At 38.7% G+C, this 25,171-nt stretch overlaps 1 protein-coding gene across 1 annotated transcript in view; it reads right to left on the reverse strand.

Moving 5' to 3' along the window:
• Positions 1–2,389: 2,389 nt before the first annotated feature.
• Positions 2,390–25,171, reverse strand: part of lrrc7 (leucine rich repeat containing 7) — a 115,917-nt gene continuing 93,135 nt past the window's right edge. Inside the window, exons 19-27 of the mRNA XM_060918344.1 lie at positions 24,856–24,967; positions 24,274–24,454; positions 19,303–21,010; positions 17,158–17,307; positions 11,917–12,039; positions 9,085–9,309; positions 5,093–5,185; positions 4,208–4,282; positions 2,390–2,554 (exon numbers count right to left, since the gene is read on the reverse strand). Of these exons, the coding sequence (XP_060774327.1) occupies positions 2,447–2,554; positions 4,208–4,282; positions 5,093–5,185; positions 9,085–9,309; positions 11,917–12,039; positions 17,158–17,307; positions 19,303–21,010; positions 24,274–24,454; positions 24,856–24,967 (2,775 nt within the window). The 3' untranslated portion in view covers positions 2,390–2,446. The remainder of the gene's footprint in view (positions 2,555–4,207; positions 4,283–5,092; positions 5,186–9,084; positions 9,310–11,916; positions 12,040–17,157; positions 17,308–19,302; positions 21,011–24,273; positions 24,455–24,855; positions 24,968–25,171) is intronic.

Consider the following 25,171-nt stretch of genomic DNA (forward strand, 5'->3'; position numbering starts at 1 on the left):
GTATGGAGACCATGTGACGTGATCAAAGAAGCTGTATGTGTTTACTACGTTACATTACAACATACAGTTTCATTTAAGACCTTTAAAAAAAAAAAAAAAGTTTTTTTGACCAAGAATGTCTTTTATAAAAAATACTTTCAATGGGAAAGCCTACAATGTCTTCATTGTGCAATTTATTATTGTATCCAGAAAACTCAAATTTGTATTAAAGTGATCTTCACAAGTTTCTGGATTTCCGTGTAAATCGTTCAGTATGAAACACGATAAATTCATTCAAGAACTTTTATAATTGTAGTTGTACTATCTCAAAAGGAAACAGAATGACCGATATTAACAATAGTGACTTTTTATTTGTACAATAAAGACTTTCATACATTATTCAAAACACTGCTTAGATACTGAAAAAAATCTGTACTCCCAAAGCCGAAAATGGCTCCGTTATTTGCTGCACAGCTTTGAAATTTTTTTTTTCCTGTTTTGGTTTTTATTATTAAAATTTATTTTAAATATGTACATATAGCATCTGCAAAATGCATTCTAGACACAGAATATATATTTCATCAATTACATTGTTTTAATTCCGAAAAAAAAAGAGTAAACTTGCGTGTGCAAATAAACTGCTTGATAAATTATCACTAAATCTGGTTAACTAAATGGAATAATTGTATTATTCTATATATAATTACTTTTTGCACAAAAAAAGAAACGGCATTCAAGTCCAGTAAGTCTTCATACTGCAGAAAGCTTTGAGTACATTCACAATCTATAGGAATAAATTAATTTAAATGATTTCATTCACAGTTATGTACATCAATACTGCAATTAGACTGAATAGTACCATATATTAGCATTTATATTCAATAGGATTTAAAACACATATACAAAAAAAGACCATTTGTATATCCATATACATGTTTGACACAAATTCACAATTACTGTAGAAATAGTTTTACGTTTGATTCGTTTAAGTGTTCTCTCGTCATCTAAATACTCTTCTCCATACTGCTTTTTGTATCTTTATAAAAAAAAAAAATCTCACAATTTGAGCAAAGCTAAGTATGTCAATATATTATAAATAATTACTCAAAACATTTGGTAAAAATAATCACGTTATCAAATGCTTTGTCACAAGAGCATTTTATCAGTTTCATTTGACCAGTTTCATTTGATACACTTCAACTTGTAGAATTACATTTCAAATAAAATTGAAATGTAAAAAAAAAAAAAAATGAAGTAAAATATGAATGGGGTCTTTCTAATGCTACATTTATGTACAATATTAGACATGGGCAGGGCAGATCTATCTGAAAGGTACAATATTGATGAGCCTTCAGTGTTTTACTTTTAAAAAAAAATACTTCTAGTGAAGTAAAGCAACTAAATGTTTAATTTAAAAACACAATGTCCCCTCACTGCTTTCCTAATAAGACAGCTTTAAAAAGTGAACGCATGCTATAAACATTAAAGCTTCTTATGGATATCTATTACATAATGATGTGAATTAATTTATTTATATCAGTATGTGATTAACAGGCCTTAAAGCTGAACATCAACAAAGCCTTGAGTGTAAAACCTTTTGTACAACTTAAATGTACACACTAAAAACCGACTTTGACATTTTTGTACCTGGTGGATATTGATTACATATGGATTTAAAAGAATATGAATCATAATTTAGCTCGGAAAATGCTCATGTTGACAACATGGCGAAAAATGAAAAAGGGGGTTCCACCCTGTATGAACCTATAGCAAAGGACTCGCTCACTATTTATTATTATTATTATTATTATTATTATTATTATTATTAATAACCTGTTTGCTGACCAGCAGAGGGCACTGCAAGAAAAGCCAAATAGCAACAATATTGCTTTTTGGATTTTTCATTTGATTTGTGCAAAACTCCTATATATCTCAGCCACACACAATCCCTAAACCACACCTACTGCGGTAGTAGATGTCTGCTTAAATGATTAAAATGAAGCCAAGGGTCAGCGGGATAAACTATCTTCTGTAATGTCAGATATATTTACACAAGGCATTTACAGAGTTGAGGCAGTGTTATGATGAATAAAATGTCTTCAAAAGCAGATGTGCTTTCATGCGCTGAAACTGAAATGAAATGAAAAGCTGCTTGGAAAAATAGGTACAAAATAATAGGTGATACAAATAAGCAACGAAAAAAAACCACATCCACCTACAGCCACAGGCTGAGAGATAAAAAGTAATTTCACATTAGTATAAGATTTTAACACACACACACATATATATAGATAAATATATATATACGTGTAAGCCATATGTCACATTATTCGATATGTTCTCTATTGTACATTTGGCACTAGTATTTGCCATTGGTCCAGCAATTGGCAAAGTTGTTCCTAGATAAAAACTTGATGTACAAGGTCCTGTGTTCCTTTTGAGCAAGAAGTCAGTGTTATAAAATTATTTACATTGTGCTCTCCCTTAAAATGACCAAGTCCACAGCTCTCGGGAAACTCTTCAGAAGAGACACTGCCGTTTGGTGTTCGATGTGTAAAAAACTATGTCCATTGGCCTGCAATGCAAGAATGAAGCAGAGGATGAATAGAGGGCAGTGAGGGAAGCGAGCTGGGGCGGGAAGAGGCGGTGCGGCACAGGAATGCTGGGAATAGGCCTAACTCAGAGAGGATAAAGAGACATACACTGTCAGGAAAAGAGGAAAAAAGCAACCAGAGAGATGCACACAAGTAGAAGAAGAGGTCATGCTGTAAAGGAGATAAGGTGGAAAGAAGCTGGTCTTTGGAGAGATCTGTTCCTCAGCTAACTGTGGATCTGTGGAAAGAGAGAGCGCAGAGGGACCTGCGTCCTGCAGGCTAACAGCGAGGCCAAGAGACGCTCCTAACGCATTTAAGACGCACATTTATAGTGACACGGATAATCAAACACAGACCAATAACTGCTGGAGCCCTTCACTCCTGTACAGTTATTTAGGTAGACAAAAACAGGCTTGTTGATGTAGGCTTTTGATATGACAATGAGTTTGAATGGAACATTAAAAATTGATGGTTTAATATGCACTAACTACATCTGTATTTATTCTATCCACATTCACTGGATATGATCAATCGTGTGCTCTGATTGGCTACTCTACTACTAGGATATTAGCTGACATTCCGTGAGTAGAGAAAAACAAAATGGCGGCGCGTATTGCTGAACCAACGGAGGGCGAAATAAAAACTCTACTCAAAAACAAAACCCCGAAAAATACAAAAAAAGCAACAAAATATGGAATGAAAGTATTTGATGGTAAGAACGTATATTTTTTTATTTTTGAAGAATTATCATCACATTTTCCACAAATTGCTCCTGTCATTTCACCGGTTTGTTTACATTCTAAGCGGAAATTATTTTGTCGGACATTTTGTATAAAGTTTTTATTTATCGAATTTGCAAAAAATAAAAATACTCCGTGTCTCAAAATCTAGCGAATGTGGATAGAATAAAACAATTATTCCAGTCAATCACATCATACATGGCTTATAGCCAACTCAGTGCTACGCGCCTCTTTGGCTATCAGCTCATGTACGACTTGATTTCATGGTATAACTGTTAAATGCAGATAGTCAATACCTGATGCACCTCTGCTATGTAACGTTCTTTTATCTCTACCCTGGGGCTTTTATTTACAACCCGTAAATAATATGACCAAAGTAAAGAAGAAAAAAAAACACAAAGAGGTCATTCAATAAAATTAACAAGCTTAAAAATACCAATTATTATTGTGGATTTTGGACTGAAATAAAAGACCAGATTCAATCTGTGTTCCACAAGCAGAGTTAGAAAGATAAGAGGAAACATGAGGAAGAGGAGTCAAACAACTAAAAAGACATTTTTTTTTAAAGTTCTGTAATTTGTTGTCTTTTAAATGCTCATGCCATCAAACACTAGAAAATAAAAAGGACTGTCCAATATAACCAAATCCTCAGTAATACAAGAGACACGCTGCAGCTTGAAAAGATGGAGCAACCAAATGCCATCCTTTGAGGACTGACAGGCCAATAATGTCAAAGTTTGACATACGTCATAACAGACGACCATGCTCACTTAGTTGACACAGCACACACGCATACACATACACTCTAGACACAAAATGGCACATGCAAAGCTTTCCGCTTTGGTGCTGTCACACTCTCACTGGACAACGTGTGGTGAGGAAGGAGAGTGTTACCTTCAGAATTTTGTCCCCCGGCCGAAGAACATTGGAGGCGGGTCCATCAGGCTGTACCCTAGTAACAAAGATACCCTATAAGTCAAAATGATATGAGGTTAGGAATCACACGGTGGTGATGGTTTAGAATCTTTGCCTTTTAAACTGGATCGATTTGTTGTTGTTTTTTTCCAAAATTCTTAGCTGATATGATCATATGATGGTATGCAGACTACTGTATGGATGTAAAGCTTATATTCTTGTAAGAGGTGGAAAATATATGACAATGTGATACAGTATATTGTGTTTTGATGAATAGCTATTGTGTGTATATGTTAAGGCAAAGATTATAAAGCATTCGGTTATGTACCAGATGTGTGACCTAACAGTATGCATCGTGCTAAACAACATACTGTGAGTCAACCAAAGTTTACATCACGCCATTCATGCCAGTGACGCATGGATCCAGCTTTGCAGATTCCCAGAGCACTCAGTACAGCGAAGACGATTAACTTAGAACTGAAGTTTTATAGGTTGTGGAGAAAAATAATCAATTCCATTTACCAAATAAACATCAGAATGAAATACACAAATTAACTCAATCAGGTATTACAAACGGAGTGGCAGATATTCAGTTTTAAATAATTAATATGAAACATTACTGACAGGATTATAAGCCGTGAATAGGTTAACACGTAACACAGGCTGCTTATGTGTAACGTTGTGCATTGCAGTAGCTCATGTTTCCATGGAAATCCTATAGCAAGATCTTGTCTCCTTTACTAAATGGTAGTCTTTGTGTTAATTCTGCTTGAACTGGATATAATACATGAATAGTATATAGAGGATGATTTCCATTCATCAAATGGTGTTCTCTCAGTCGAGCTGAGGGAAAGAAGGCCTTACCATGTCTGAGGGCTTGAAGGGGTTCCCCTGCCCACTGATTCCCCCTGAGATGCTGAAACCAAGGCCTGGGTTTTTCTCAATTCGAACACAGAACTACAAACAAGAAAACAAGACAGTATTATAATCTCTGTATCAGGATTGTAAGTATGTGCACTGTATGCCTAAGCTGTGTATCATAAACGCAAATGAATGAGCATCAGCTGCACACTGCAAGAAATTGAAAACTGAATTTGAGGAGAAAATTACTGAATCCTAGTGAAATTATCTTGCTGCGTGGACAGATATTTTTACTTGATAAGACATCTTAGAATAAGTTGGTTGCAATCTAGAACTAGGTTTAATAATCTCAGACTTGGTGTCTTGTATTCTTCTAAAAGGAAATGCTAGATCGTTTCAATTATTGTCAAGATGTGTTCACTTGCTAAGATATCATTTTTTGCAATGCAGATGAAAATGTACAGTGAATCAAAAAGTATTGGTGCCCTTCAAGAAATTGCAACAAAATTAGTAACACATGCAATAAGCAATATCGTGAGCTTAAAATATGGGAGCCCTGTACTGTATGTGCACATTCTCTTTGAGGGTGCCGATACTTTTTCAACACTGTATAAATCGAGTTATCTGACTCAATGTTTCTGACTTAAGGTATGATAAAAAAAAAAAAATACAGTAAACAAATGCAACAAATATCTTGGTGAATAAAGCATACAGGGGCGGCACGGTGGTGTAGCGGTTAGCGCTATCGCCTCACAGCAAGAAGGTCCGGGTTCGAGCCCCGTGGCCGGCGAGGGCCTTTCTGTGTGGAGTTTGCATGTTCTCCCCGTGTCCACGTGGGTTTCCTCCGGGTGCTCCGGTTTCCCCCACAGTCCAAAGACATGCAGGTTAGGTTAACTGGTGACTCTAAATTGAGCGTAGGTGTGAATGTGAGTGTGAATGGTTGTCTGTGTCTATGTGTCAGCCCTGTGATGACCTGGCGACTTGTCCAGGGTGTACCCCGCCTTTCGCCCGTAGTCAGCTGGGATAGGCTCCAGCTTGCCTGCGACCCTGAAGAACAGGATAAAGCGGCTAGAGATAATGAGATGAGATGAGATAAAGCATACAGAATACATTGCATTCAGGGTCTCACAGAATGTCATCACAGTTGTGGTCAGAAGTTTACATACACGGATATGAATGATATCATAGGCATGAATGTCATGGCAATATTGGGCTTTCAGTGATTTCTTTGAACTGTTCTTTTTTCTGTGATTGTACAACATACAGTACATCTTAAGTAGAAAAAAAACCTATACACTTTTTTGTGCATGTGTTTTAATTTATTTTGGGTTTTCTAATTATACATGCAGGGTCAAAATTTTACATACACCAGCTTAGATGATTAAAGGAGAACTGAAGGCAATTTTTTTTATCATCAAAATTCTATTTCTCTCATTTTATTAAATATAGGAACGCATTTTTGATACCTATTTTGTCACTGCTATAGCAAGTTATGAGTGTTTGAAATATGCTCTGTAATATATCAGTCCATATGTCAAAGCAATGGCTGTAAACGAGATTCGTTGAGACCTGTGCGAGACATCGTAGGACAGAAGTAAAATGTACAGCGGAAATCAAAGTGACCAACATCTGCCAACGTTGTCAAAAGACGCGCGCGCTCTCTTTCGAATGCTGATGTAATCAAGCCGGAAGTTTTGTTTGTTTTGATAGTAATCAGGAAAGTTTGAAAAAAGTAGGCAGTAATCGTCATTTTAACTCGTTTTTGTGCAATATTTCGTTTGGAAAACAGTTCATTTGGTGGAATAAATGTGACACAAGATGCCAAGTATGTGTTTTGCACCTAGTTGTGGGCTGGCTGACACTTCACGTTTCGAAGTTTCGCACAAGTCTCGTGAAGATCGCGCAGATAAGTGACGCATGGACCAAATGAGCTAAATTCTCTCTCTCATTATGTCTAGCCGCTTTATCCTGTTCTACAGGGTCGCAGGCAAGCTGGAGCCTATCCCAGCTGACTACAGGCGAAAGGCGGGGTACACCCTGGACAAGTCGCCAGGTCATCACAGGGCCGACACATAAACACAGACAACCATTCACACTCACATTCACACCTACGGTCAATTTAGAGTCACCAGTTAACCTAACCTGCATGTCTTTGGACTGTGGGGGAAACCGGAGCACCCGGAGGAAACCCACATGGACCCGGGGAGAACATGCAAACTCCGCACAGAAAGGCCCTCGCTGGCCACTGGGCTCGAACCCGGACCTTCTTGCTGTGAGGCGACAGCGCTAACCACTACACCACTGTGCCGCCTTAGGCTGATAAATATAATATTTAATTGCAATTAGTTGCCAACACGAGTCACGATATAAGGTTACTAAAACTGAAAACGTAATTGAATAACATTAAGAAATAAAGCAAGTTTAAAAAATGACTTCAGTTCTCCTTTAATTCAGTAGTGCTGAATGTTCCAAAAATGTCTTTTAACTTGCCAAGGCCAAGGCCTCTTAACTTCCTGTTAGTGATCATGATTGACTACAGCTGGTAGCTTTTCTGTGCCAACATTAAAAGGGTTTGTTTGACAGCAATCACTGGATTGACCAACACACAGTACAATGGGAAAATGTCGAAGGAGCTCAGTGCAGATTTGAGAAAGAGGATCATAGATTTACACAACTCAGGAATGTCTCTTGGAGCCATTTCTAAAGAAGATCCAAAATTATCAGTTCAAACAATTGCATTTACGTAAACACAATTTAATGAGGGGTGTAGCAACTTTCCTAAGCCTCTTTGCTGGAAGAAGACCCAAACTGTCACCCTTAGCTGAGAGGAAATTGGTTCTGATGGTTAGGTACAACCCAGGAACCACCAATGCACAGGCCTGCCATGAACTGGAAGCCGCTGGAACACTGTCTACTATCAAGCAAGTTTTATATTGCCATGGACTGAGAGAATGCTGTCCAAGAAAGACAACCCTGCTCCAAAATCCACACCTTCAAGCTTGGCTAAAGTTTGCAGCTGACCATATAAACAAACAAAAAGCCTTCTGGAGGAACGTTTTATGGTCAGATGAGACAAAGATTGAGTTGTTTGGCCACAATGACCAGAGGTACAGAGGAACATGGTGGTGGTAGCATCATGCTCTGGGGCTATTTTGTAGCCAGTGGACCTGGTGCATTGCACAAAGTAGATGGGGTAATGAAGAAGGAGGACTACCTCAGAGTTCTTCAGTATAACCTCACACCATCAGAAACTTGGACACAGCTGGGTTTTCCAATAGGCCAAATACATATTAAAATTGGTTGTGGAATGGATCAAACAGGCCAACTAGCTTAAAACAAGTCCTGACCTCAACTCTATTGAAAATATGTGGGCTGTGCATAAGAGTCTGGTCCGTACCAGGAAACACACAAATTTAATCAAACTCTACCAATTCTGCCAAGGAGAGTGGTCAAATATCCAACCAGAATTCTACCAGAAGCTTGCTGATGGCATCCAAAAGCATCTGGTCAAGGTGAAACTTGCTAATGGACATTTAGCCAAATATCAGGTGTGCTGTATGTATTTTTGACCCTGTGATAATTTCAGAAAATCCAAAATAAATTAAAATTTGAGTACCAAATTATTTGTTTTCTATTAAAGATGTATTTTGTACAATCATTCTGCCACAGAACCCCAATATGGTCAACTGTAACTGCTTTCTCATGTCTCTGCTTCTTTTTCTGTGAGTTATTAAAAGTAGGGAATTAACTATTAAACAAGCAACTAGCATAACTGGACAAGTTCTGCTGCTTAACAGCAGATGTCACATGTCATTCAACAGCAGAGGTCAAGTAGTCAATGGGGAGAAAAAAAAAAAACTTTTCCACTATTCTACTGGAAATATAAAGTATGCGATCTACTAGTGAAACAAAGGGCTTCATATCAATGTACATTTTGATTTTTATCGACCAAAAATGATGGAACCAGGTTACTACAAATGAGACAGGCTTAGCACCTGTTCTGGAAAGCCGTCCATGCTTTTCTGGCCTTTAGTCTGGATGAAGCAGCGGGCACTCTGTGGTCGGGGGCTGGTGCTCGTCACGGCCATGGCCAGAGGTGACTGGTACTGCTGGATGGACACCTTATTTATGGCTCCCTCGTACTGCTGGGGTCCTCGGTGTGGTGCCGTGGCTCCACTTCCCATGATGCCCTGTTGTTGGTGAGAATGATGGACCACAGCCTGTAAAATAATTTTTTTTTGTCATCTGTGAAATGCCTGTATGTTTGCATGCCTTGATGACATCAACAGTGATGGTAGTAATCAAATATACCATGCACTAAGAGGCTCCGGTTGAAATTATGGATTTTCTGAGGTGACTGGCATAGCAGCCCCAAAGAAAATAGTACGATAACAGTCACCGAAGAGAATCCATAATTACTGGAGTCTCTCAGTGCATGGTATATTTGATTTATATCCATGTTTGTTGTTCATGTCAAAGTGACCTGCGCATGTACCATGTTATTACTTTTTTAACCTTTTATTTATTTGTTTGCTTGCTTATTTACTTAATTTTTTTTACCATGCTATCGCCTGCCTCACCAGGCATGATCATAATACGTAGATCTACACACAGAGAAATGCTTGCGGAGCCACAGCTGTGACTCGAGTCAGCCATATAGCTTGAAACTGTGACGTCGGTTCATGGTATATCCAGGATATACCATGACTGACCCACACAATATCCATTTTTTTTCCTTAAACAAAGGTGGAACTATTTTATGTCACGTGAACCATATATATATATATATATATATATATATATATATATATATATATATATATATATATACATACACACACTATATACACACTACAGTATATACTGTATAATCTCATCTTATGATGGGAATTAAATAATTTCAGTGTTCCATCCACTTTGTGTAGACCACTTTGGGATTTCATTATACATACATATGTTTGTAGCAGTGTTAATTTTGACTAGAAATTTAAATTTAGTTTTAGTCTTAGTCACTTACTAAAAATTGTAGTTGGTTTAAGCCACATTTTAGTCTTTTTTTGTCTTAGTCAACATTTAGTCAATAGAATGCAGTATTAAATTTAATCTAATTTTAGTCACTGTTTTAGTCATAATTTTCTCAGGCAGTTTCATGATACTGTAATGGATTTTCCTGAAGGATATTTCTCCTGGCTGTAAATATTCCCTTGATAAGTAAGCATACCTTGAACTATGTCTTTAGTCAGACTATGTTACTGACTTACTGTATTGTGGGAGCCATTTTAAAAGACTGATTATGTTCAGTATAGGGTTGGGTTTTTTTTTTCTTTTAATTAGTAATTTGTTAAACATTAATATAAATCTTTGGCCCTGATACTTACTTATATTGCTGTTGCAGTTACCCACTTGCATCAGTTAATATTTTGTATCAAATTATTGATTTCTTTTGTAAATAGCTGTGTAATAAGAAGGATCATGTACAACAAGACAGTCATTATTGCAAACTAATCCCCTTCAGGGTGATTCAAAACCCTGCTGCTTCACTTTGGAGCCCTGTCTGTGTTTATTTCTCAATAATGACTGGCTCGCTGTACATAATCCCTTACATACGTATATGCATAAATTTTGTTATGACCAGTTATTTCAAGAGAATGACAAACCAAGTAGTGTGACACCCGACTCCATGATCTCAATTTCATTTCATTCAGGCCATTTTCTATAGCAGTCTTTTTTTTTTTCTTTTGGCTTATGATTGATGAACCTCAGGTTTATTGTAATTTGAGAGCAAAAATACTGAGCTGGAATAAACCTCGGGGGGCTTGAAACTAGCAGATCTTATTGCACTGTCTTCTATTTTTGTCACTCTGCTGCACTGTTCACTCAATGCATTTCATGAGAACTAAAAAAAAAACAACAAAAAAAAAACCCCCAAAAAACTTTAGGCACTGGAGACTGTACAAGCAAGGTGTGAAAACACAGTCCGTCATATAAACATGGCGCAAAACAATATGCATTGTACTCTATTAGATTTTGTTCAGTAGCTCTGAGTGACAGCCTTTAAACATATACAGACTGACTAGTTGCTAAGGAGACTGAGGAAGAATGCAGCACAGCGAGCAAGAAAGTAGTAATTAACCCTGACATTTCAAAACATTAACAGCAATCACGACTAGATTGAGATGCGATTCTGAGATTGAACAGTTTTAATAGAGCAGGAAGCACAAAAGAAGCAGAGATTATTAGGTAGAAGATGTATTGTGTGAGGGAATGATAGAAATATAATGACAATAAAACAGACGTGGCGTGTCATCTCAGGATTCATAATGAGAAACAGCGGGACTGCTTTATTTTTAGTAAGGAACACATTTTATTTGCCTGCTTTCTTTATATTGCTGGGCTCAACCACGCATGAATTGATTTGCAGTCGATTCTTCTCTCTTTTACCTTGTACTATTTTACTCTTTTACCTTCACACCCAAGCCAAAGATGACAGGTAATGTACAACAACAGTCTCCAACATTCCCCAGGGCTTACCAAGGCGCTTTTATTAAAAGCTATAGCAAAAGCCCAGAAATTGGTTATATTCCAGCTCCCATCATGTCTGTGCAAGATAATTAAAGTTTTTCAGCTGGAACAGAGTAAAAATGTGGGCTGCCTCAGGAGTCCTTGATGACTGGGGTGAAGTTATCTGCTATGGGACTGGTACTGTAACATATAATGATGTAAGTGTAGCGTATTTGAGAACAAAAAGAACAAAACAAGAACAACCTGAGGACAAATAGTTGGCAAAAACATTTCATAGTATGAATGTGAAAAAGCAAAGCATGTACCTTTTTGATCATGGCGTTGTCAGGAGGTACATCTCTTCGTCCTAGTGAGTAAGGGGCCCACTGTGTGGTGGGAGAGACTACCTCTTGACCATTATCTAAAATATTGCTCTGTTGCGATGGAGTCTGTGAAGAGATTATTCAGTAAATCTATGCACTGCTCAGCGTGTATGGTAAACGACTAGACCTTAATGTCAAATAACAACTTTAGATTCTTTTCTGTAACGTTTTCATATGTCAGTGAAAACAAAAATCTATATGCTCACGTTTGCCTAATTGTCATATACATGTCTTACTCCAGATACTAATGATAATAAGGATTTTAATTTGATCTGCATTTCAGTGAAGTATTGATTTACACGGCCCTTACATATAGCAGGCTATACCAGAGATTAAATATGGCTTTGTATGTGTGAGCATCTAAATGAAAATTGATTGAATTATGGGATGATGTGCCTGTTTACAGTTGGTTGTGTAATACAACTTGCAGATCAGCTTCACAGTTCATCTGTGCTGCATAACTGTATGTGTGAAAGTAGTGGAGTTGTGTAAAGCATGATTGTGCTAACTCCGTACTGCTGCTACAGTTAAACACTGCTAGAAGCCATTTAGGAATGATTGTGATGAGAGGAAAAGGGGACAGGAGCTGCTTTTAGTGTTAAAATGCTTTGTGAGATACTCTTAGACTGAATAAGAGTCCTGAAATAAAGACAGACAAGCACATTTGTAAATAGTTTCTCCTAACTGTGCCTTTTAGAGGCTTGGCAGCACGGTGGTGTAGTGGTTAGCGCTGTCGCCTCACAGCAAGAAGGTTCTGGGTTCGAGCCCAGCGGCCGGCGAGGGCCTTTCTGTGCGGAGTTTGCATGTTCTCCCCATGTCTGCGTGGGTTTCCTCTGGGTGCTCTGGTTTCCCCCACAGTCCAAAGACATGCAGTTAGGTTAATATGGGGCAGCCATGGCCTGAGGTTGGGCTGAAGTGCCCTTGAGCAAGGGCATCTAATCCACATCTGCTCCCCAGGCACTGTAGCATAGCTAACCACTGCTCTGGTTATGTGTGTGTGTTCATTGCTCACTTGTGTGCGCATGTGTGTGTTCACTGCTTCAGATGGGTTAAATGCAGAGGTTAAATTTCACTGTACGCTTAAGTCTGTGCTTGAGTGTACGTGTGATAAATAAAGGCTTCTTGGCTTGGCTTTTTTTAATTACATGTTTTTGTTTATTTGCTTGATTGAGTTAATGAAGACGTTGCTGTATTACTATCATGTGTAGGACATATAAGCTAGATAAATATGACCTAAGTGAACTTTTCAGATTATCATATGCCAGTGTTTCTGTAGGCCCTCAGAGAGACAGAGGCAACAGAAGGTCCACAAAGCAAACACAGAGACTGCACACATGCAACACAGACACCTGAATATATTCACACAACACTGAGACAGTGCCTAGCCTGAAAATGCTCACACATGAAGTGTTAGATTTGTGTTAAACAGTGAAATATGAGGAATGACTTTTCACAGTGAATTATTTCCTATTATACCACAGCACTGTCAAATCTGATTGGTCAGAAAGTGTTGATTCATTTTCTATAAGTTTAAAGGTGAAAATTGTTGTTTCATTGTGACACAAACAATAATTAAGATGAAAAAAACAGAAATCTGGAGTGTGCATAGGTATTCATCCCCCCTCTTAAAAAGTCAACACTTTGTAGAGCCACCTTTTGCTGCAATTCCAGCTGCAAGTCTCTCGGGGGGATATCTCTATTAGCTTAGCACATCTGGGGTTTTTGCCCATTCCTCAAGGCAAAAGTGCTCCAACTCCTTCAAGTTAAATGAGTTGCATTGGTGTACAGCAATCTTCAAGTTATGCCACAGATATGCTCAAAACTGTGGAGATGACAGTGGACTTTAGGAGGAGCCCCCCCCCACTCTGCTGCCCATCACCATCACCAACAACACTGTGACTGCCATTGAAAGCTTCAGGTTTCTGGGTTCCACAATCTCTCAGGACTTGAAGTGGGAGACCAACACAGTCACTATCATCAAAAAGGCTCAGCAGAGGTTGTACTTTCTGCGCCAGCTCAGGAAGCTCAATATGCCTAAGGAGCTGCTGACACAATTCTACACTGCCATCATTCAGTCTGTTCTTTGCTCTTCCATCACTGTTTGGTTTGGATCGGTCACCAAACAGGAGAAGAACAGACGGCAACGGACAATAAGGTCTGCAGAGGAAATTATTGGTGTCAACCTGCCCTCCATCCAAGACTTATACTTGTCCAGAGTCAGGAAATGGGCAGGTAACATCTCTGTGGACCCATCACACCCTGGTCACAATCTGTTTAATCTTCTCCCCTCAGGGAGGCGATATAGATCACTGTATGCAAAAACAACCAGACACAAGAACAGTTTCTTCCCTCGGGCTGTCTCTGTGATGAACAGCTAAAATCCAGATTCATATATCAGTAATATCACTTGTAAAATATCTGAACACTTATACCGTCATTCTGTGCACACTGTATACTTTATATTTATTTAACTATTCCATACTTGACTTACCTGGATTACTTTGCACTATGCACCTATTTTTGTTGTTGTTTGCTTGTTTGTTTGTTTTGTGTATACACTTTTTTTTAATCTGTTTTGTACTATGAGAGCTAAGTGAACCGGAGTCAAATTCCTCGTGTGTGTTCACATACCTGACAATAAAAGTGTTTCTGATTCTGAGATTCTCAAATGGATTGAATTTGACTAGGCCATTCCAAGACATTTAAACGTTTCCCTTTAAATCACTCCAGTGTAGCTTTAGCAGTATGTTTAGGGTCATTGTCCAGCTGGAATGTGAACCTTCGTCCCAGTCTCAAACCTCTGGCCGACTCAAACAGGTTTTCCTCCAGAATTGCCCTGTATTTAGTGCCGTCCATCTTTCCTTCAGTCCTGACCAGCTTTCCTGTCCCTGCAGATGAAAAACATCCCCACAGCATGATGCTGCCACCACCATGCTTCATTGTAGAAATGGTGTTCTTGGGGTGTTGGGTTTGCGCCACACATGGCGTTTCCCATGATGGCCAAAAAGATCAATTTTAGTCTCATTTGACCAGAGACTCTTCTTCCATGTGTTTGGGGAGTCTACCACATGCTGTTGGGCAAACTCCAAATGTGTTTTCTTAAGCAATTACTTTTTTCTGGCCACTCCTTCATAAATCCCCACTCTGTGGAGTGTACGGCTTAAAGTAGTCCTATGGACAGATACTCCCATCTCCGCTGTGGATCTCTGCAGCTCCTTCAGTGTTATCGCTGGTGTCTTTGTCGCATCTCTGATTAATGCCCTCCTTGCTCGGTCTGTGAGCTTTGGTGAGCGGCCTTCTCTTGTCAGGTTTGTAATGGTGTCATACTCTTTCCATTTTGCTATAATGGATTTAATGGTGCTCCATGGGATATTCAAAGTTTGGGATATTTTTTATAACCCAACCCTGATCCATACTTCTCCACAACTTTGTCTCTGATCTGTTTGGAGGCTCCTTGGTTTTCATGTTGCTTGCTTGGTAGTGTTGCAGAGTCAGGGTCCTTCCAGAACAGGTTGATTTATACAGACATCATGTGACAGGTCATGTGACACTTTGATTGCACACAGGTGGATCTTAATCAACTAATTATGTGACTTATGAAGTGAATTGGTTGGACCAGCTCTTATTTAGGGGGTTCATACAAAAGGGGGTGAATACCTATGCACACACAAAACAGGACAAGCACCAAGGGGAATGAATACTTTTGCAAGACACTGTATAACTATTTCATGATCGTTCCTCAGTATTAAATGCAACTACAAACAGATAAAAAAATATATATATAAAATATATATATATAAAATATATATATATATATATATATATATATATATATATATATATATATATATATATATATATATATATATATATATTTAACCTTCATCCTACCAAGTGGGGTCCATCTGGACCCCGCACCTATATGTTTGTTTGCCATTTTAAAAATATGTGACATACTGCCTCACCGTTTTATGAATTTGTCGGAATTTATGTCTTAATTAAAACACTAAAGCACCGGAAGATCAGCTTTCTGCATTGTGAAGGTATAATTAATTTGTTACTGGGGTCCAACCGGACCCCAGAGTAAAGTTTATCTGTCTTTCATTTTATAATTGAATAGCACACTGAAAGTTAACTTCTTTTATTTCTTTTATGTTCCATAATGAAACTACCAAGGCATTCCTTCTTGGGGTCCGTGTGGACCCCACTGCTGCAATAAGCACAGGCTGCAAAAAAAAAAACCCTAAATTATTTTACAATTACTTTTTTGTTTTAAATTCTGTAAGAAAAGACCCAAGTTGTAATCCAGAATGTTTTACAGCTGCATGAGCTGCAAAAATCATGTATATAATGCCAATTTTTTTTGTGGCGCTATAATTTGCTACATGTATGCTAGTTATTGCAATATTATTGCAATGTTATTGCATTTATAATGCATCATTGATATTCAGCCATAGTGGATTTTGTTCTTTAATAAAGTTATGTCTGTTTGCTGCATTGAATTGGTTCTTACTGCATTGATTTCAAGGTATTCCCTCCTGGGGTCCATACGGACCCCGCCTGGTAGTTTGTGTATGTAAAATTGGCTGATAGGATGAAGGTTAAGTGTGTTCTTTATGCCTTGGGCCCTTTAGTGTATTGCTGTTATTAATACAAGATGTTCTGAACAAAACTTATCTGGTGATTTTGTCTTTATAAGCTTTAATTTTAAAGAAAAGTATTGGGGTCCAAACAGACCCCACATGGTAAGATTAAGGTGTAAAATAGCATGGTAGGATGAGGGATATATATATATATATATATATATATATATATATATATATATATATATATATGACTGTGTCATTCTTTAATAAACACATAGTTGGCACATCACTGGCAAACTGCTGTGGTATAAGAGGAATAAAACACATAGGGATGTACTGTTAATGGAAAATAATCAATTTCATATTTAGTTATTTCCCTATAACAGCACAGCCTGTCATGTTTTATTCCTTACATATTCTTTTGGTTTTAATAAAAATAATAACTGAGGTATGGCTAAAAGATCTCAAACCTGTGTTTTTAAAATACCATTTCTTTTAAGCAGAAGCTGATTTTAAAATATATTATAAGAATGTTCAATAAACAACTGGCCTCATGCTCCCCTAAAATTGGAGCTGATGGTACTTTTTATATACTCACATTTGGTAGAGGTAGCCACTGAGTTGTTTGGTTTTCATGCTTTGTGTTATTGTAAAAGTTTATTGTCATGCTTCTGCTGGCATGCGGTGCAGCATAGCCTCCAGAGTACAGCATGCCGAAGTTTACTGTGTTGTGCTTAAGGACAGCGCTCTGATTGGAGGGAAACAACCACATGACATGAGTGAATGGGTGTGCCACATAGAAAGTCAAAGGCTGCTGCTGGGGTGGAGGAAGGGTTACACTTGACTGTACCACACACACTGCGTAGCTGCAACAGAGTTGAGAAGCTTGACCAACAGAAAACGGTACAGAACATCATTACTGCCAACACAGCAAAGACAAACACACATTTATATCAAACTAACGATACCAACAGTGTGTGACTAAGATTAGTGGACAATGACGTATACTAATAGACTGTTTACAGAAACATAGCATTGTCAGTTAACCCACTTCATATAAAGTTGTGTGTATTACCTGTTGTTTTTGTTCTAGACTGTGTACATTGCCCAAGAGGAACTGATGTGTACAACACAATAGTTTTTGGTTGATGGCACATCAGTGATCTATTCATACTTTTCCACTGGACAGTAGGGCTTTGGCTTGGCAAATTAACCATGATCTAGCCTAGTGTTGCTATTTCAAGTGCTACATGTACGTTTGTACCCATGATGAATTTGGAAACATTTATTTCCCAGATATATCTGTGAAGATACTCAGTCATCCAGGTACACAGTAATCAGTGGTTGGTAGAAGAGAGCAACTGGACTTGCTTGAAGATTCTTGAAGACGTTTCACCTCTCATCTGAAAGGCATCCTCAGTTCTGTCTGACTAATAGGGAGTATCAAGTATTTCTACCAACCACTGATTACTATGTACCTGGATGACTGAGTATCTTCACAGATATGTTTCTATGCACTTTGGGATGAGATCCCTTCAACTGGTGCAGGAGTATGAGAGGACTTCCAGAAACTGGCAGACATCTTAGCCAGAGAGGATCATTCATTTTTGTCAGCCTGGAACGACCATCACTGAACAGAGGTGGGTGTCTGAGACATCTTTTATCAGCCACCTACAATGCAGCCATCAGAATTCTGATTCGGATTCTATGATGATCCATGAGAGGATAAATACTTGATACTCCCTATTAGTCAGACAGAACTGAGGATGCCTTTCAGATGAGAGGTGAAACGTCTTCAAGAATCTTCAAGCAAGTCCAGTTGCTCTCTTCTACCAACCACTGATTTCCCAGATAGCATGCAAGCCAAGCCAGGAAATACAGGCAGAACTAAAAAAAATAGTCAATTAGTTATCCAAATGCAATCATCACACACTCGTCTTGATTACAGTTTCTGGTTAGAATAGTGCAGCAATCTTTAGTGGTAGTGACTGCCAGAGTTTCTTTCTGTTTTCAAATTTCCTTCTTCAAATTTCAAAAATCCACCAACTTCTTACCCTAAATACGGTATATTATAATGGTGCTGTACATTCCATGAGCACATATTGGGATACAGACACAGAAAATATGTGACTCCTTGCCTTGTACAGTCATTGCATTCTAACAATCGTGTAGTATTAGCAAACCTGCCTGTATTTGGATTGTGCACCACTAATCACACTAAACTCGCTGGTTCACTTTATGAGGAAGACACATTCCCAATTTAACATAAAAATAAATGTTATTTTAAATGACTGCTTTTATTTTAATATGTCATTTTTAAAAGTATTTTAGTAGGAATACATCTTTTAATACCATACTAGTGACCAGGTGTCAACCTCCATAAAACTTTATAAATCCAACCAATGCATTTCACCAGGTTACAAATAATTCTAGGTACTGATTTACTATAATTAGGATAAGCGGCTACAGCTAATGGATGGATGGATGGATTTACTACCAAGACTTGCCGGTGAAAAAGGTCTATATGACAACCTCTAGTGAACATGACAACCACTGAGAAAACATCTTGTTGGTTAGATATCATGAACATTCATTAGATTATTGCACTTACTTTGTCCTTAGATTCAGGCATTGATTTTAAAAGCAGATTGGTATCTTAATGATTTTGCCAAGTTATAATAAGCGCATATGCCAGAGATATACATTAGTAGGTAGTAAAATGTTACTAGTAAGATTTACTTACCCGGTCTAGCCGTTTTGCCTCTATGTGCCTTAGGAGCTGTTGTCTCCAGTCCACTGGCATTTTGGAGGTCATGTCCTCTGGTTTCTGTGGAACAGCCCTCATCTTCATGTCAGTGTCAGGGCTCTTCTCAGTGCATGTACTCATATTATAATCTGAAGGCAATTTCTCTAGCAGGGCAGCCATGGTGGGGCGTGCAGACACTGGTCGAGCTTGCGACGCCCCATAAGTCTCTGTACTGTAGCTCCGTGCAGACAGTGGGCGACGCTGTGTCAGACTCTTTGTGGGGTATCCCATAATAGGCTTTTTAGGTTCATGATAAGATGAGTATTCCTCTTCGTACCTACCATTCCTCTTGTGGAACTGGGAATCAGCCATTGTGGACAAGTTATTCTGTGCATCCATCATGGTTTTAAGCTGTTGCGGTCTGTTGTAATGCTCTGCCATTTGATGCTCCTGGGCTTCTGCTACCCTGCGGAACAGTGCCATCTCTGTTGAACTTACCAGGGAATCTGCCCGCCGCAGGAAACCTGGACGGGACCGTTGAGGCTGGGCGGGAAACTGTTGAGGAATTGCATCATCAGTGACAGGTGGCTGAGAAAAGGCAAACATTTGCTCCATGGGTTGATAGCCCCGGTAGCCTCGAGGGCTAATAAGTTCCTTTGGCAGTGTCTTGCCTGGTTGATTCACATATTCAGGGGTATTGGGAAATGGTGGCGGGACCCTCCGTTCTGCTTTCAACACATCCATGGCACCTTGAGGGTTAAAACTTTGGTCAAATTGATAAACCTTTTTTGGGATAGCAGGTTTCTGCTGCTGAGAAGATTTATTTGTGCCGAAGCTGTCAAGATCATCATCCAGCATGGGAGCAGACTGGCTCCTGGACATGCTCTGCTCAAGAGGTCCTGGGAGGTCAGCTCTGTCCACACTACCCTGATTCTCTATGCTAGAGCTGTAGTTGTCCAAGGGGATACTATACACCTTGTATGATCCAATATCAATTTCATCTATGCTCTGGGACTTCTTAAATTTCGACTTTACCTCCTTCATCATTGGTGAAAGTCTCTCAGAGCTCTTGCTTATGACCATGGTGTTGCCCTTATTTGGTTCATTACGACCCTGAACATGTGCAAAGACATTAGGCTGACCTTGCCCTGTCCCTGAGTCTCTGGTGTCCAGGAATCCCCAGGCTCCTGAAGAAGGGAAAGTGCCAGGTAGTTCACCCATCTCCTGCTCAAAATCTTTGCGGTCAGGGTTGGGGCTGTTTGCTGGAGTAATTTCCAGTTTGGAGGGGAATGCTGTACGGTCCTCAAATGGGCTGGGAGTCCTCGTCCAATTTTGCCAGGGGTTTGGGGGAGGAGGCACTTCAGCATCTGGATTTGTACGGAAAGAGTGTGTTGTCTGATCCAGCTCTAATGGGACCCCCATGATGCGCTCCTGTCTCATGAGAGGCCGTCGACCATGTGCTGCTGAGGCACTACGAGGCTTTGTGCCTAGCATGGGGTTCCCACTACTGCTGCTGGGAGTCTCAACTGGTGTCTCCTCTGCTACGAACCCTGTATTGTCATAGTGGGGGGCATCATTCCAGCTGTCGAAGGTGTCACTGAGTGGCCGTCTCTCACCTCGCTGCTGCAGGGTACTGGACGGAGGTGTCTCTCTGTGGCTGAGCAGAGGCTTTGTTTCTATGGGCTTTGGAAAAGACTGAGCAAGTCTGAATTGAAAACCAAAAACAAAAGAAACACAGAAGAATGGGGCTTTATCAAAGACATAAAACAGAAACAAGCTTTGTTCTAGTTAATCTCTGAATTAAGAGTGTTTGCTAATGCCTGGGGTATTTAAGAAAGGATGGAAGAGGGATGGCTTATTTCTAAGCTCATGATGAAGACAAAAGACACCATCGGATTTTTATCATTACTGTTCTTCGCATTCTGTGTACATTCTCACAGGCTTTTTAATATATTTTAAATTCACCCATCTAACATCATAGATGCTAACAGTATTTTGAGAAAGATTTTCAGGGAATTTAAGATGCTACAGACAGAAGGGACAATTATGCATTATCTGAAACAGCAAAATTGAAAAAGACTAAGCGCTGCCTTACTTGACATAATCACATCATGTCACACATCACTAACATGCTTGTTTCCCATTATGTGTGTGTATAATTATAACATAGGTCCATTTCCTATTTAAACCTTATTAACCACAATTACTACTGCAGGAATACTAAAATCACACTATATTTTTAAACCTGTATACATTTCTATGTTAAAGAACATTCAAGAAAAAAATGGATATTACAGAGGAATGTCTTAAAAACTTATCACTGTGGGATTTATATTAGATTTTATATTGAACATAACAAGAATATTTTATTTTAACATTCTTGACATGGTATCTTCTAGATTAAACAATAATTAACAGTTATTCCATAAAATCAAGTCGTACATGAGCTGATAGCTGACGAGGAATGGAGCATCGAGTTGGCCATAAGCAATGCATGATGAGATTGAGTGGAATAACTTATTCTATTCACATTCACTAGATTTTGAGAAACAGAGCATTTTTTTTATTGTTTGCAAATTCGATAAATAAAAACTTTATACAAAATGTCAGACAAAATCATTTCTGCTTAGAATGTAAACAAACTGGCGAAATGACAGGAGCAATTTGTGAAAAATGTACAACCCTGATTCCAAAAAAGTTGGGACAAAGTACAAATTGTAAATAAAAACGGAATGCAATGATGTGGAAGTTTCAAAATTCCATATTTTATTCAGAATAGAACATAGATGACATATCAAATGTTTAAACTGAGAAAATGTATCATTTAAAGAGAAAAATTAGGTGATTTTAAATTTCATGACAACAACACATCTCAAAAAAGTTGGGACAAGGCCATGTTTACCACTGTGAGACATCCCCTTTTCTCTTTACAACAGTCTGTAAACGTCTGGGGACTGAGGAGACAAGTTGCTCAAGTTTAGGGATAGGAATGTTAACCCATTCTTGTCTAATGTAGGATTCTAGTTGCTCAACTGTCTTAGGTCTTTTTTGTCGTATCTTCCGTTTTATGATGCGCCAAATGTTTTCTATGGGTGAAAGATCTGGACTGCAGGCTGGCCAGTTCAGTACCCGGACCCTTCTTCTACGCAGCCATGATGCTGTAATTGATGCAGTATGTGGTTTGGCACTGTCATGTTGGAAAATGCAAGGTCTTCCCTGAAAAAGACGTCGTCTGGATGGGAGCATATGTTGCTCTAGAACCTGGATATACCTTTCAGCATTGATGGTGTCTTTCCAGATGTGTAAGCTGCCCATGCCACACGCACTAATGCAACCCCATACCATCAGAGATGCAGGCTTCTGAACTGAGCGCTGATAACAACTTGGGTCGTCCTTCTCCTCTTTAGTCTGAATGACACGGCGTCCCTGATTTCCATAAAAAACTTCAAATTTTGATTCATCTGACCACAGAACAGTTTTCCACTTTGCCACAGTCCATTTTAAATGAGCCTTGGCCCAGAGAAGACGTCTGCGCTTCTGGATCATGTTTAGATACGGCTTCGTCTTTGAACTATAGAGTTTTAGCTGGCAACGGCGGATGGCACGGTGAATTGTGTTCACGGATAATGTTCTCTGGAAATATTCCTGAGCCCATTTTGTGATTTCCAATACAGAAGCATGCCTGTATGTGACACAGTGCTGTCGAAGGGCCCGAAGATCACGGGCACCCAGTATGGTTTTCCAGCCTTGACCCTTACGCACAGAGATTCTTCCAGATTCTCTGAATCTTTTGATGATATTATGCACTGTAGATGATGATATGTTCAAACTCTTTGCAATTTTACACTGTCGAACTCCTTTCTGATATTGCTCCACTATTTGTCGGCGCAGAATTAGGGGGATTGGTGATCCTCTTCCCATCTTTACTTCTGAGAGCCGCTGCCACTCCAAGATGCTCTTTTTATACCCAGTCATGTTAATGACCTATTGCCAATTGACCTAATGAGTTGCAGTTTGGTCCTCCAACTGTTCCTTTTTGTACCTTTAACTTTTCCAGCCTCTTATTGCCCCTGTCCCAACTTTTTTGAGATGTGTTGCTGTCATGAAATTTCAAATGAGCCAATATTTGGCATGAAATTTCAAAATGTCTCACTTTCGACATTTGATATGTTGTCTATGTTCTATTGTGAATACAATCAGTTTTTGAGATTTGTAAATTATTGCATTCCGTTTTTATTTATAATTTGTACTTTGTCCCAACTTTTTTGGAATCGGGGTTGTAATAATAATAATAATAATAATAATAATAATTCTTGAAAAATAAAAAAAGATATGTTCTTACCATCAAATACTCTTATTCCATCTTTTTTTTTTTTTTGCCTTTTTGGTATTTTTGGGAGTTTTGTTTTTGAGTAGAGTTTTTATTTCATCCTCGGTTGGTTCAGCAATTTTGTTTTTCTCTACTCATGGTATATGAGCTGATATCCTAGTAGTAGAGTAGCCAATCAGAGCATGTAATTACTCATATCCAGCGAATGTTGATAGAATAAAGAACTGATATTCCAATACTAATCAGCACATACTGTTCTGTAGTTCTTTTGAGAGTGTCATCACATGCAAATTTACACATAATCTGATGATGCACAATCAAGTGGCAATGATTGATTGTGATATTTATGATACGATATAAGATTACTCTATTCACCCACATAGTCTTGTCTTAATCTAAAAGAAAGTAGGTACATATACTGTATACGTAGGTTTGAAGGATTCTTGTTCAATGAAAGATGACCTTAAAGGTCAAGTTAGAAAGTGACACTAATTTGTTATGCTGGCATGATAGTCGGCCAACACAGAATAACTAAACAATCCTAACTAATTTATGAGCTGTCACATCGTTGAACCACACAGGTGTACTCTCAGTTTGAGGAATGCTGGCAGGCAGGAAATTTGTTGATCGTTGCCAACCTGTTAGTCCAGTGGGTCTGTGATGGACCCTCTTTGGCAGCACTCTGCATGGAGCTGACATTGCCAGGAGGGTTGGAGGACCCAGAAGAGCCCTGCGAGGGGGAGTAGTCCGAGTAGGTGGCTGATGATCCACTGTTGTTCAAGCAGTGCATTTTGTCTGGGTCTGAGTCATCGATGGATTCTGAATGGGAGGAAATTCGTATCGGTATTGCACCCTTCATGCTTATAACAGCACTCTCTTCCTGTGTTGGATTTAATGCATGGGCTCTAGTAGGTGCATGAGGAGGATATAAAGTGGAATAATGGTCTCTGTCTCTAATTGGAATGGCAGCAATACTCTTGTAAAGCACCTCACTGTAGAAAACCTCACCGTTTCACCCAGTAATTATCCTACAACATTCTCCTCAACTTTACACAATACACAGACATTGCAGAAACTGGAATATATTTCTGGAAAATACTGAGACCTTAAAATATAACTTGATCAAATATGTTAAGAGAAAGGTCCAGAGGTAACAGAAGCAAAATAAAAAGACATTACATTTGTCTAGACGTTTCGGTCGTGGGTCCTCTCGAGCATACCTTTTTTATCTTTTCCCAGCAATACAACCTTTGGCTTGTACATAGGGGGTTCCACCAGAGTCGGCCTCATATCAGAAATCCGGATATCATTAGGTGAACCTCCCATGGAATCCTGGGAAAATAAATGTCAGACTATTTCTCTAGTTTATTTGTATGCATTATTTCTAACCTTGATCATAACATAAAAATCAGAAAGCTACAGTATATAGACAGAAGTAATAAAAGAAACAAGCACCATAGTATCATAGGACTAAAAGTCATTCTTAAAATAATTTTTTGCTATCTGTGGATTCATTATATATGTTTATACCACAGC

This window comes from Neoarius graeffei, chromosome 4, assembly GCF_027579695.1.
Source record: "Neoarius graeffei isolate fNeoGra1 chromosome 4, fNeoGra1.pri, whole genome shotgun sequence".
Taxonomy (NCBI): Eukaryota; Metazoa; Chordata; class Actinopteri; order Siluriformes; family Ariidae; genus Neoarius; species Neoarius graeffei.